Raw genomic sequence first — 14,912 nt, 5'->3', positions numbered from 1 at the left:
TAGCACTTTACGATTGCCATTTCAGACAGCTACTTAGTTTGGGAATAAACTGACCATTTAACGTGTAGGATTTTCACATTTGAAGCTGTCCTGAGCATTGCAGTCAAAAGGCAAGATAATATTTTTTATTTATATGTCATCTCTTAAAAACATATATAAATATTTTTACTACATGAAAGGCTGATCTTAAATGCCTCATTCCCTAGACCCTAATACAGAAAAGCACCTTCATTTCTGTGTAATTTTAATCGTGTGGGTGATCAAAGTAACTTTGATGGGATATTCTTGTACTTGGATTCTAGGTGTGCTTAAGCACTTTGCTGGATCAGACCCCAGCAATGAGATACTCTCTGGTCTCATTCAGCTGTTATGGGTACTTTCTACGCTGAAATGGTTACTGATGAGAAAGGATATACGATTAGGAATTTTATTAAAAAGCTTTTCCCCCTATCTTAATGCTGTTGAACTGCTGAGAAACCTTATCCTTTTAGCATTCAATGGGGTTATTTGGCTGGTACTTAAATGTCTCGCTTCTTAGCGCTACAGAATATTCCTAAATGAGTAACTACCAAAAGCATCAAATTCAAACATGCCTATTGGTGTAGCGTAATGAGAGCTTGAACTGCAAGTACAAAATGCTGCTGAAAATAAGTGGACTAAACACACAGTTGCTAAGAGTTTCCAATTTCCTTTTTTGTTGTTGTACTCAGGTTCAATAGTCAGACTGGATGAGATCACACCAAGTGACATGACTGATTACTAATTAGGCAAGCGTTCTGACGGTAGCTGCTGGTGGCAGCTACTGAGATACATTACTATGTGTCAGAGAGATAAGGAGAGGCAAGAAATTAAGTTGACCTTGAGATTTCATTACATTTAATGTCATCTAATAACACCTGATATTTTTAATCCTTGTTACATTCTCCTTACCAAATCCATTCTCACTGGCAATCATGATTTAAAAACAACCACCAAAAGAAAAAAAAAAAAAAAAGTTACAGAACTCCTGTACTGTTTTATTCCCTGGGAATACTTCAGCATAAAATGCATATGAGGGCAGCCTGGAGGGAAGGAAACATGGAAAGTAGTGTCCCCTATTTTCAAGGGTGACAGAGGGACTATTTCAGGGACTATTTCATTACTTTAGAGTACACATTGATATACAATTTTGAGGGGTTTTTTTCCTAGGTTCCTTGGGGGAATGCATTTAATCAGCGATTCTGGTAGTTTTCTCCAAAAGCACAGGAGTGAGGGAGGTGGAAAGTAAAGATGTTCTCAAAATGAAAGCAAAAGATGGACACACAGATAGGGAAGCAAGAATGCATATTACACCTCTGAGTGCTTGATTTTGTTAGATTTCATAAAATTACAGCTTTATGGACATGAAGGTTTCTGTGTAATTTCAATTCAGGTATCTTGCAAAAGCAAATTTTTCCTCAAAACTTTATTTCTGAACACACCTCCAGTTCCAGAGCAGAAGAAACAAGGACAGGGTATTTTGACTGGCTGCTGTACATCTATTTGCACATATGTTCTTGAATATCTGTGTGCACCCATGAGTAGGTAGAGAAAATTTCTGGTAAACTTAGAGCCAGACGTTTTTAGTTTTTTGCCCAAGAATGTGGTCAAGATCGACCTCAAGATTTATACAAAGCTTTGGTGATAATTAGGATATGATGACACAAGTATCTAAATCCTTTATTTTCTTTTTTCTATTCAGCCATCAAATGGATGTACATTTGTTGATCACTCTACAGATGAAATATTATACTGAATGGACTAGTATGATAATGCCTTATTTGGCAGAGAGGGATACTGTTAATATGTTGTACTAGCTTTAGACTTAATTTGATTCGTCTAGAAAAGTCTGTTCTTTTCTTTTGCTGTAAACCTTGCCTATTGTTTCTATAAGTTATGCTTAGACTGTGTTTTCAACAGATGTTAGAAAGCACTACAGCATGAAGTTTTCAGGAAATATTTATTTTTACAGATTAGTTGGGAAGTTCTTGACAACATAAATACTTTACAGTAAGAAAATCGTAGCTCTCAGGTTGCCTAGAGAAATTTCTGCTGGATCCAGTTATTGAGATACAATTTTGAAACAGTGTTATTATTCTGGGGATAGTTATTTCAACAGGGAACCACAGCAGGGTTTGGAATATTCTTGTTCAAATTAGTATTAATTATGCTTGACAACACTGCATCTTCTTTTAAATTTCACTTAGCTGAAACATTTAATGAAGCATATAACCAACTCCTTGTATTTATTAGAAAACCTGCCTCTACACTGACCATCTCAATTTGTTATACTTGATACTTCAGCTTTGATAAGAATTTCTGTCCACTGGTTAAAAGTTTGCTTGTAATATTAAAGTAGAGACTTCCCTGGCTACTCAGGAAAGTGCCGACAGATGTGTATGCATTTATGAGAAAGACAAAGCATCAACGCCCTAAATTTCAGTGAAAAGACACTGGCCTAGGTAGTTTCTTTTATTTTAAATCATTTTAAAAAATATTTCTACAATTTGTAACAAACTGAGAATTCCTGCATTTCAGAGCTTTGGAAATCAGTAGTTAAAAAAAGTTAGATTCCCATCAAGGTTTTCAAGTTAAGATCCAAACTTTTGGAAACCTTGGTGCAAAGTTAAGTTATAGGGAAATTTTTACTTTACAGAACTAGATAATTATTTTCTTTTTTTCCTTCAAAGAATCAGTTTCTTGCTTCTTAAATTCTAGGGGTTTGGATTAGAACAAAAGATTGAACAATGTGCATTATCTCAATAACGTAAGTGTAGTCTGCATTCAAATTGCAATGAAAAGACAGAACGATATTAAATAAACCTGAGGCCCACAACTAAGGAAGTGATGCAAGAACAAGTCCAATTGAAGGTAAAAAAAGGGCTAGAGACTGTACTGAATAGTGAATGTCCCAGTCTACATAGAAAGAAAAAAGCTAGAAAGGACTGGTGAGATGGGCTGTGAGCAAGGAGTGATGATTCCTAAAGCAGGTGGTGTGAACACACAATTGCAGAACTAGCAAAAAAGTTCATCAACTTGAAGTTAGTATGTAGAATCTTTTGACCAGTTTTAAAGCCACAGCCTTTCTACCTGTTTCTTCCTTTGTGTCACTGAGTAACTTAGATCTCCTAGAAATACCTTTACTGTTATTTGGCATCAGTCCATAAAAATCCACTTTCTTTGCCATTTTGGCATTGTATGGACAAAGATCTGTACCTGCCCAGTACATACCAGTAAACACTGGATAAACGGTGATTTGTTATGAATTTTCCTCCAATTCCAGATTTCTCTTCACTTTTTATTTTATTGCTGCCTGCCACTGTTACTCAATATCCATCCACTAAAAAGCAGAACCCATTAAAGTAAATGTCACCAATAAAAAGAAAAAGCCAAAGCGGTGGAGCCCCTGGGATGACATGTATGTCTAACAAACCGAGAAAGTAAGAAATAAATTATAAATATAGGGACAAGCCTTTATCAACATTGATAGTTAGATATAGGTGATAGAGAGAGCAGTTATTCAGGGCTTACTCATTTTTCAAACGTTGCATGGCACTTTGATTGGGCAGTTTGAGGGGTCTCTTAATTTTTGGCTTATTAGTTCCCAAAGTTCTACTGATTCAGAGAAAGATTTACAGGCATCTACACTGTAATGGAACAGATGGAAATTCATAATGCTTTCACTAGGTACATCACAAATCTCCTCTGACAGCTAGTTCTCTTTTGTCACTGACCAGCCAAGTACAGCTATAGCCTTTGAAAGAATTACTTTTATAATTATATAAAAAAAGCCCACAGTACTACTTATTTCTGTATTTTCTTTTTAATATAGACAAGTGGAGATGTTTCTAAAAAAGCAAATAAATAAATAAAAAAGCTCTTCATTCCTCATCTCAAATATCCAAGATGCGACTCATCTTGCGAAACACTAAATGTCAGTCATCGCCCACCCATTTCCCCCACTATGTAAGATTTCTGGTATGTTATGAATACTAATAACTCATAGGGTCTACTCACCTGTCTACAGCTACACACTCTCTGTATTCACATGAGGTAACATGGGTTATAGCACGATCCTTGTGTAGACAGATAATAGGTTTTGGAGAATTACTAAAATGCCATTTCAGTGAAGTTAAGATACGGGACAAACAGAAGTGATTTCTTTTACACTTGCAAGTTTAACAGATTTGCTAAGTCAGTGTTATTGTCACTACTTTCACTGGTATCAAAGACAGATCCCAGCTTAGATCTGCAATGAAACAGAAGTGGCCAAATGCAGCTTTGGGTGCTCACACTGACAGGGTACTTCCCCAGACTCCACCCAGTTGTTGCCTAACCCTGTAAATTCAATATTTACTGGCATAGAGAGAAAGAGGGGGATTGGAACCTCAGCATTGTAGTTTGGTGCTAGAGCTCACTGTGGGGAAGAGTGGGATATGCAAGAGGAACAGCTATTGTGGGAGAGATGCTGAGAGTCTCACCTTGCAACGCCCTCTACTCCCGTGAGTATTGCAGTGTTGAAAAATATACCAATATCAGTGCACCACTCACTTGGTTTATTTCCCCCATCTGGCTGTTTCTCCAGTTACCCCAGACTATTCCCTATTCGGTACGCCAGAGTTGTGGAAGCTGTTGCTAAATACCCAGCTGTCCTCTTTCAGTGTAGAGGGATGTGCCTAATCTGGGTTTATAGCTTCTGTGAGGAGGGAGAACATCTAAGAGGCTAAAGGCTAGTCCTAAATGCACTTTATGGATCTAGACCTTTGCAATTTTTCACTCTGAAGGTTGTATAACCGCTCTGTCAGAACCAGTAGGCAATAAGAAGGTCAAAATTCTACTTTTAAGGATTCCAATTAATAAAACGTAAATGACAACAGCTTGAAGGCCTCCCTCCCCCCATCTTGAAAAATGCAGAAATGAATTATAGCCACTGGGCACTTAAGTGTGTGCAAAGCTTTCTGGGCTGAGGCATGAATTAAAACAAAGAATTTAAGCAAAAGTACTTTTATTAGTAGTAAAGGGAAATGTGATATCTAAGAACTGTCAGATGAGAAAGTTTGATACAAAATGATTTTTAGAAGTTAAATCAGAAGCTGCCTGTAAGGAACTGCAAAATGATTTCACAATTTTGAATGCCATTGGCAACAAAGTGGTGATGAAATTTGAAAAAACAGAAAGAAATGTACAAGAGAGAAATAAGTCTAACTATACATACACAGGCAGGGACTACAAATTACCTATTGCTTGAGAAGAAAAAAATAATGAATTAATATTAGACAGCTCTCTGAAAACATCGAGTCAAGCACTCAGTATCAAGTAAAAATGTGAAACAGGATATTTGGATGTTTAAGAAAGAAACCGTAAACAAAATAGAAAACATATATATATATGTATCACTGTATAAATACATTGTATCGCTATATCACTGTATAAATACATCATACACTCTTATGTTGAATAATTCATGCAGCCCTGGTCATTCTATTTCAGAAGAAAGAAGGGCAAGACAGAGAGAGAAAGAGAGACAGAAAGATAAGGTAAATTCACAGGATCTAGGACAAATTCAAACTATCAAACATAGTGCACCCCCTGATTTAGGAAGCATTTGAACTGTACATGTTGGATACAGAGCCCTGAAGATGTCTGGAAGTCAACAGCTGAAGGTGCCCCTAGTCTGTAGGGGACAGTGGAGGCCTTATAACAACACGCCTGTACCCGTATCAAGACAGGGCACCTGCCAGGTACACAGGGCTACCTGGACTTGTGGTTTGAGTCAATGCAGCTATTCTTACTTTATGCACAATCAAGTGTCTTCTTGGAAAAACTGATAGATAACAATAGGAAAGGACTGGCAGGAAAAGTATAGGCAAGTTTAAAAAAAAAAAATTAGGCAAAATAACCATGCTGTCCTTCACTCTCAGGATACATTACAATACTCTTTTTTTTTTTTTCCCCACCTTTTCCATTATCACCACATGACTACTGAGGTAGCTGGTATTAAATCCCTTCCCAAATCATGCATCCAGTTCAGTGTTTGAACTCAGAAGGTAGGTCAAACTGCAGTTTTCAGAGGTTATGCCATCTTTCCCAATTGAAATTATCTTTTTTTTTTTCTTTTGGTAGCAGAGGGTGGGAAGGTGCCACACAGGGGACTCCTCTCTCAGGGCTAAGAGCTAGGTACACACATCTTCCATATCTGCTATCATGCCAGAAGCAGGGGCAAAATTATTCAAAATCTGGAGCTTGACTAAATAAAATTAGTAGAAATCTTTACTGTGTTTTGATATTGCTTTATGCTGAGTCTATTATTGCAAAAAGTTGTAGGTAACTGCGTTAATGGGCTTCTTTCAAATATGTAAAAACCATATGAAAAAAACTCTTTGTTATGTGGAGACACCATGACAGTGTTTTGCAATCTCTTTTTTTTTTTTTAAATGATATGTGGACTGTTATAAAACTTTGAGCTACATTTGATTGTAAGAGGAATGTAATCTGCGTAGATTTTGTAAGTTGAGCCCATGGCTGTATGATGTAAATCCATCAGTAATGGGGGAGAGAAATTACTGAGGTGGGCCTGATTCTTCCAGCACTGTTAGGCATGGTGTTAACTCTCTCTGCCTGGTATGTTCTTTAGTAGCTGAAGTTTCTACATTGACAGAGTAGGTCCTGTAAACCTCATTGCTAAAATGGTGTCACCCTCAGGTGACAAGGGTTTAATTAACTTAAGCAAAGTTCAAACTGAAACTACCGAAAAGAATTGTACTCGTTGGTGCTGCCATTTGAGAATCCAGTAAGCCACTGTTTGCCAAAATCTTCAAGCAAATGATGGGCAAACCCAAACAGTTAAGGATTTTGGGGAATATTTTGGGTACGACTTTCAATTGTGTCCTCCTCACCTGGATAAATTATTTTAATCCTATCCAGAGTCACCAAGATGTTCGTAAACCAGGCCCTTGTCTCCACTAGATGATACTTAAATCGTTACACTGCTAGGACACTAAAAATGGGCATCATATTGATAAGGCATCACAACAACTAACTTGATGTCATGGTGGCGTACATTCAAGATGAATGACTCATGCAAAGCTGCGTTACCCTGAAGGAGAAGAAAAATATCCTGTGCTGTCCTCTAAAACTTATAAGAAAAAAATACAACGTGTAAGTATCTATAGTAGCCTAGACATAAATACTTTTCAGTAAGAAGGACCAAGCAAAAAGTGCCTGTGTGTGCCAGAGTAATAGAATACTCCATTACCAGCAGTAGTCTCTCAGCTGTCACACCAGTACATCTGCCACTCTATAACTATGTCTAAAAACAGTTTCACTGAAGGCAGAAGGATGTGAACCTTTCCAGTATGCTTTCTGATAAACTTTCCCAGGCGAAATGGAAGAGCTGTGAGCACGATTTAAATGGAGACATAGTCTGCAGCAAAAAAAAAAAGTTACTTCCTGTGAGCAGATCTAGTTAATAATTCTTAAAGAATTTGGCAAAATGCCTTTTCTCAGGGAGACATAGAAACTAGTTTTGCTCTTTGCAACCTAATCATTAGACATGTCTGATCACTGAAGCAGAGGAGAAGGAAGTGAGGAAGAGATTAGACTGGCCACTTTGCCGCTTTTTCACTCCTGAAGAATTCTTACCTTGGAAATCAGGGTAGTTTAAAAGGTCTGACAGACTGAAAATGGCAATTTTCCAGTTTCCTTCTAAAAACAACAGTGATTTTCTAGGGGTGGAAGAGGGGAAGCCAATCCAACATAATTAAATAATTCCCAATTTTATCAGAAATTTTCATGAAAAGTTATAAAATCTTTTTTTTTTTTTAATGAGCAAAATTCCCCTTATATTTTTCTGTAATATTTAAATGCTTATTTTCACCTTGAAAAGAAACTGCTCAAATATTTTTCTTCCCTGTTTCTGTTTCATTGTGAATGTTATAATTTCTGCTTCTTTCTGATCTAGAATAAAAGAACATTTTAAAATGTCCTGGATTTGCTGCATTAGCAGAATTTTGCTGAGGGTTTCTCAGCAAGGCCTGTTTGTAAGTAGTGGCAATGACTCCCATTAATTTGGCCTGTATGAGAAAGGCTATCAAGATGAACTCAGCCACTTGCTACCAGCAGCAGCATCAGTAGGAGTAAACCTGTATCATCCCAGTTTAAACTTCTTCCCCAGCAGGACCTTTGCAAAAGTTTGATTTAGCTGCTTCTCCTTCTCCTTTGCTCTTCTAGATACATATTTTGTTTATAAGAGGGGAGCTAGAAAGAAGATGGGGAAGCAGGGTTGTATTAGTGTGAGGAGCTTCCAGGGCAGGCTTCCAGGGCAGCTTTGCTGGCTCTTCTCTCCCTAGCAGCATCGCCATGTCCTGCTTCGCCATCCTCCTGAAACCATCATGCTCTTCAGGTGTGGTCTTTCATTCTTGGCATTAGTCATAATCCTCAGTTTGTCAGGTGTGTGTTCTGGCCTCTCCCATACACCTCTGTTTACTCTTCCTGCTGTTGCCAGTCTGTTCCTCCCTTCTTCTCCATTCCTTTCCATGCTTCTTTTCTACATTTCCATTCTCTAATCCCAACTACAGTCCTTATGCGCTTTAAAAAAATGCCTCATAGCGTTCACTGTGCCTCCAAACCAATCTCATGATCTTATGGTTATAACTCTTGTTTTGCTTCCCCTTTCTGCTTCCTCTGTTTCCTGCCATTATGCCATTTCTATTCAGGCTGTCATCTCTTCTGGAAAGGGATTTTTCTTGTTCTCTGTTTTGCAAAGCACCTGGCATGTTTTTGATTCTGTCAAACAAATAATAACAACAGATATGAAATTGGCAGTGCAGCAGATTCCTGATATCAGGAAGTAATAGAGGCAAATTACACCATCATTGTCATTGCCATGTACACACCACTTCTTGACAAAAATTCTCATCAACTAGCTAGGTAAACATCAACAAACCCAAAGACTCCCAAGCAAACACCTCTAACATAAGGGAGATGTGTTTTACGTTGGATCTCAATGAGCCACAGGGTTATCCTTGACAACTTCAGTGTTTGAAATAAAGGAAATGAATGAGGTGCAGTTTTTTGGATGAGTGTTTGGGTATAAAATTAAGGACTGGGAGAAGATGTAGATAACTCTTTACAACAGAGAAGCAGGAAAAGGGTGGAATGGGTGTGTTCATTTTAAACTCTGCTTAATTAAAAAAGCATACAAATGGTAGTTAACTTCTAGCATGTAAACTAATAAAGCAGACTCTCCTTTAGCCTAAACTGATATTATCAGAAGCTCTCAGTATTGTGAAGGAGGTTATAAAACGTTTCAACTGATTTGTTTCAGTCATTACATGATATTAGGCTCCCCAATACAATGTTTATGTTATTTGTGTTGCCAAAAAAAAAACCCCCAAAGCTTAAAAAAATAAAAAGAAAAAAAGGAAAGAAAAAAAGTGGATTTTACTGTACATTTAGTGATACACTGGCCATATGAAATCTCTAAAACAATATAGCTTCAGGACTAATGGATGTAGGCCAGGACTGAACAGAAATTATTTTACATATGGTTAGCAATATCTTAACTAAATTATTTGGAAATTCCTAAGAGAAAAGCGATTTGTTACAGACCTTCAGACAAGCCAATATAGCACTAATACTAAAGAAAAATAAACCAGCAAAAGAATGTCCCCCTGTCATACCAACCAATATTCTTAAAGTTGATTCCAAAGTAGCATCTGTCATTTCAGCACATGGATTAGATTATTTAACAGTGTGAACCAAAGGGAAGATACTCATTCAAGAGGAGAGCATTATTAATACCTTGTAGCATGCCATACATCTCTGTCACCAAACTGGACAAAATGGGAGCAGATGTTTTATGATAAACTGAGAAGAGGATCTGACAATATTAATAGCCATAATATCTGAGGTTTAGAAAAAAAAAAAAAAAAGAAGAAAAAAGGAAAAAAAACAGTTAGAGGAAGCAATCTGATGGAGTGACAGAATGTTTTTTCCTGCCTCTAGTGTATTGTCCTAGGGACTAATTTTACATGAAGGGAAGATATTAACTAAGCTAAATCTTTCTTCTATTAGGTTTTTTTGCACCTGCCCTTTGAAACCCTAGCAATGCAAGGAATGCATGAGAAAAGAATGCAGAAAAAAAGAACTCTGAGGAGAAATCCTTTCCAAAAGGAAGACTTCTTTGACTCTGATGGATTTATTTTACTGGTTTGAAGGCAAGTAAATCTTTGAATTAGCAAAAATGATTGACATGTGAATTTATTCAAAGCTAAATGCAAATGGTAGTCACAAATAGCACTTAGATACCTAGGTATTTAAAACCTCAGGTTACATTTTTATTGGCTATGCCTCTGCTGACATTTTTTGGTCAGCACCCAGAAGAAGGTCTCCAGATCAAGAGACTCCTGAGAGATACATGTATACTCTGGACTGTGGCATGGCTTTACCCTGGGCTGCATCTGGTTCTCCTTGCCAAGTACTTGGTTCACCAGAGCAATGACCGTGTGCAATCTAACAAGTATGAAACATCAACAAATGGGAGATGAGGATCCCTGTGTGACACATGGTAAATCGATTCAAGAATTTCCTTGCATCTGCATGACCTAGCTATTCATTATCATAATGCTTCATTTCTAGATGCCCTGCCGTCCATTGTCATTCCAGGCCTGAATTAGATATTCTGTCTTCCTGGGAAGAGATAGAAACTTAAAATGGTTATGAGAAGCTGAAGGCCAGTCAAAGACAGTGGATATGCCAGCTGACAAGACCTGCTGAGGTGAGGACAAGGCTTCAGTTTCTGGTTGGGATATCTATATGGTTGGATTTAGTACTCATCTATCCAGCCTCTGATGCATGCCAAGGCCACACCTGTGGTCAATAATGGGACAAAACCAGCACATGCACGAGTTACCACCCACACCTTAACTTCCACAGCAGGGAAACTCATTTAGAACTAATACTCGGCACACTTAGGAGGATCCTGGGTATGCCATCCTGTATCTCAGCAGTAAATTCGGACATGTGCTGAGAAAACTGTTTTCAGGGATTCACAGCCCCAAACCTTCTCTGAAAGTAGATGCCTAAATTCATCTTTTCAACAGGAAACACACATAAAATAAGGATTAAAGAGATCACGTACATTTCACCTAATAGTGCAGCAATGGCAGAATGATATGAGAACGTGTGGTGCCTGCAGATCAAAATACTAGCTCTTCTGGGACATGACAGGCCATTCAACCTCTTCCATGAAAAAAAATCCATTTTACTCAGAACAGTTGTCTCCTTGTTCCCAGAGAAGTGGTCTAAACACCAATTTCAGAGTAAGAGAGAGGAGATTGCTGGAAGGGGAAGGTGCTTGAGGAAGGGAATGGACTATACAGTGCAGGTGGGAATTATGGAGGTAATTTTGAATTAGGTTTAGCCTAACCAGCCTTTTTGCCAGGCAATCAGCTACAGCTCAAAATGTTTGGCAATATATGAATACTTACAGAGTTTCTCCCTTCCCACACAGAGGCTGAAAGTATCACGTTGGCCTTCTTGTACTACCTTCCCACAGTCAAAGCTGTAAAGTCAGTCATACTCTGTCTATGCTTTTCTTACCCAAGAGATATGTAAAACTTCCACGTGTTCTCAGAAAAAACTAGGCCATTCATCAAATCACAAAACAAATAAGGTGAGCCTTCCTGGAAACAGGGGTAAAAGGATGCCAAATGGATGTTACATTTCCATCAGCTATGTAACCTGAACTATGGGTAGCCACAATTTGGCTGTCAATAAGCATGAGGGTTGTCAGTCTGTCCGGTTGCTCTGGCATTTACACTAGATAAGGAGAGAGAGTTCAGTAACAGCTGGACATCAGCTCTCTGTGAGATATCTCCACACTTTCAACAAATGGCTTCTACCAATTTACATCATACTCATCTGCTTACTAATGCTCACTGACCTTGGCTAACAAGGACTTCCATCACTGAAAGGCCTTAAATACAAGAACAATAACAACAACACAATAGAACTTATGATCTAAGTGCTGTCAAATAAAATATTCTGTTTTGCAAAAGTATGCCACGACGTTTGAATGACAGACATGAAGATGCATAACTGTACACTAAGATATGTGGTTTCTGTTTCTCTGGTATCTAAAGTGAAGCATTGTTAATTTAGACCTGAAAATTCCACCTTAAATATCATGCAACCACTTGTAGAGGCATTATGAAATATGCAATATTCATTCCTCTAGGATTTTAAATTTAAATAACTTGACTGCATCTGATGTTAGAAAAACCCAAAATGTAAATTCAGTTTTACACAATCCTATATCAAATACAAGTGTAAAAATTTATCTGGCTTACTTTAGAAGGCTTACTTTATTAGGATTATTTTTCCTTTTCCATAATTATTAAGATACTTTGCTATACTGAAAGCAGGTAATATTTCTAGGGAATGTCTTCATTCTTTTTCAGCAAATCATTCAGAAGCAGATAACACAGTTAAAGCATTAGTTTCCATACGATTGTCATTAATCCAGCTATATTTATTTCATAAAATCCATAGGAAATAGGTTTATAATAGTATAAAAGAATGAGAGGAGACTTTTCCCCCGTTCATTATGGGGAATATAAAATCACAGAAGGTATCTCTTTCCTCCCACTGCCCTGAAACAGTCCCCTCACCAGGTGTTATGATTTCTGCCATTCAGCTCCCACTTAGATTGTACTGCAAATAGAAAGATTTTTATATTATAGAATCATAGAATCATTTAGGTTGGAAAAGACCCTTGGGATCATCGAGTCCAACCATCAGTCCTACTCTACAAAGTTCTCCCCTACACCATATCCCCCAACATCTATCTAAACAACTCTTAAACATGTCCAGGGATGGTGACTCAACCACCTCCCTGGGCAGCCTGTTCCAATGCCCGACCACTCTTTCTGTGAAAAATTCTTTCCTAATGTGGGGTCTAAACCTACCGTGTTGGAGCTTGAAGCCATTCCCTCTCGTTCTGTCACTTAATTACCTGTGAGAAGAGACCAGCACCAACGTCTCTACAGTGTCTTTTCAAGTAGTTGTAGAGAGTGATGAGGCCTCCTCTTCCTCAAACTAAAGAGTCCCATTATTTTAAACATACTCCATTAGCTTGAATCATTGATGCTACTGGGCAGTTCAGCTGTAAACCCAGCTGATTCAGCTTTTCTGTATTCCACACCCTCTTCCCTCATACACTTTTTTTTTGGTTTGGTTTTGTTTTGACCAACACTAAACTTCTGCGGTTAGAGTGCAGACCACTTGGAGTGATCCCCCTGACCCGTCATTTGTTGGTCATAGATAGATGTTGCATTTGTTGTTGCTGGGGTACTAAATATTCATTCCTCACTGTCATCTTCTACTTACCTCCCAGGGAAGCATGGGTGCTGCTAGGTAGCTATTAACAACTAAATCCAGCTGAGGAGAAACGGAAGCAGAGCACGGTGCAAAAAATAGTTTCCCTCCTCATGGTTGGGAAAACATCCCTCAACAGCCAGGGATATTGCTGCACAAGGAAACAAACACAGACACCTGCAGAGAGACTTTGGTGTTGTGACAGTCAAGTAACTGCCACAAGAAAGATACTGTCTGGGGGACTGGAGTGTACACCTCTACGCTAGACAAGGAGTTTTACGGGAGAGGAGTAGGTTTACAACTGAGATTTGCCACAGGCAGCATATAGTCCATCTGGAATGCTTTTGCCAGCAAGTGGGAAACATCAAAGAGGATTTGTCTCTTGCACAAGTTAAGGTAATGTAAGCATTGAGATAATTATTTCTATTGAAAAGAACACTACAAAGAAGTGCCTGAAAGCTTTTTTTCTCTCTTCCCTGCTCTTGTTAGCGGATGAACTGGAGTGTGTAGGGAAGTTATACAGAAAGGTGCAGCTGTTTTTCTCCACAATGGCAATCACTCGTCCATAGTACTGAGACCCAGCAATATTATAGGAAAATCCTCATTAGGAATCCCTCTCAGTGCCTCACTGGCCCATTTTCTCCCTGTAGGCATATTGGTGTGGATTTAAATCTACCTGTCTTTCTCTCCAGCAGTCCATGAGGCTACAAACACTGGCTACTGGGGAAGAAGACACTGTTATTTTATATCGAGTAACATAAGGGAGGACTTAAGGCGCTACTCAAGTAAAAGAGACAGGAGATAGACCTGGGATGAACTGGGCTGAAGGCAAGGGCTCTGTACCTCAAAGATCCTGAAAGAGAAATACAAAGATTGCCCAAAGTCACCCACAGATCCACCACCTCCTCTCAGCCTCTCCTTTCCCACCCAATCCCCTTCTCTTCTATAGTCTGGACCCATCTTACTGTTCCACTGACCCCCTGTGGAAGCACCAGTGCTGCCCAAACCAATCTGAATAAATGTTGAAGTCTTGGTTTAATTCTGTTATTTTCTTATTTGTTTATTCTTATGAACTCACAGATTTAGCATTTGTGGTCCAGTTTCAATGACAGTGACAGAGGACATCTGCTACCCAGAAAGCTCCCTACTTTGGTAAGTCGTTTTTTATGGGGTGTTAAAGCTGCAAACACAGACTTCCCATAGACCCACCTCTTTCACTTTCTGAACAAAATCCTAACCACCACTTAAAAACTGTCATTTCTGAGTGAACTTCAGGAGGTATCTGGATGACTTTACTCACGCAAATCAGACTTCTCGTGCAATTTACTATGTGCAAGCTCAGTGGGAAAACACATTTAATTTATGACTATGACTGAAAAGAACACCCTGGAGAGAACTGATCTGAGATTCCTGCACCTCCTTACTCTTAAGCTACACGTACATTCTTGGCATAGGGTGGTTGGTCCCTGAGGAAAGGAAGTTGAAACATGTTTTCCAGCAGTCATCTTAAAAATGGA

The 14,912-nt window shown here is 38.5% G+C and overlaps 1 protein-coding gene across 3 annotated transcripts in view; it reads right to left on the bottom strand.

The window, feature by feature from the left end:
* Nucleotides 1–5,006: 5,006 nt before the first annotated feature.
* Nucleotides 5,007–14,912, bottom strand: part of EPHA7 (EPH receptor A7) — a 186,345-nt gene continuing 176,439 nt past the window's right edge. For all 3 annotated transcript variants that reach the window (XM_014964613.1, XM_014964612.1, XM_014964609.1), the window contains one exon: nucleotides 5,007–8,802. In XM_014964613.1, coding sequence (XP_014820099.1) covers nucleotides 8,607–8,802 — 196 coding nt within the window. In that variant the 3' untranslated portion in view covers nucleotides 5,007–8,606. The remainder of the gene's footprint in view (nucleotides 8,803–14,912) is intronic.

The sequence above is a fragment of the Calidris pugnax genome, unplaced genomic scaffold (assembly GCF_001431845.1).
Source record: "Calidris pugnax isolate Ruff unplaced genomic scaffold, ASM143184v1 scaffold219, whole genome shotgun sequence".
NCBI classification, from domain to species: Eukaryota; Metazoa; Chordata; class Aves; order Charadriiformes; family Scolopacidae; genus Calidris; species Calidris pugnax.
This window is presented reverse-complemented; position numbering and strand designations above follow the sequence as displayed.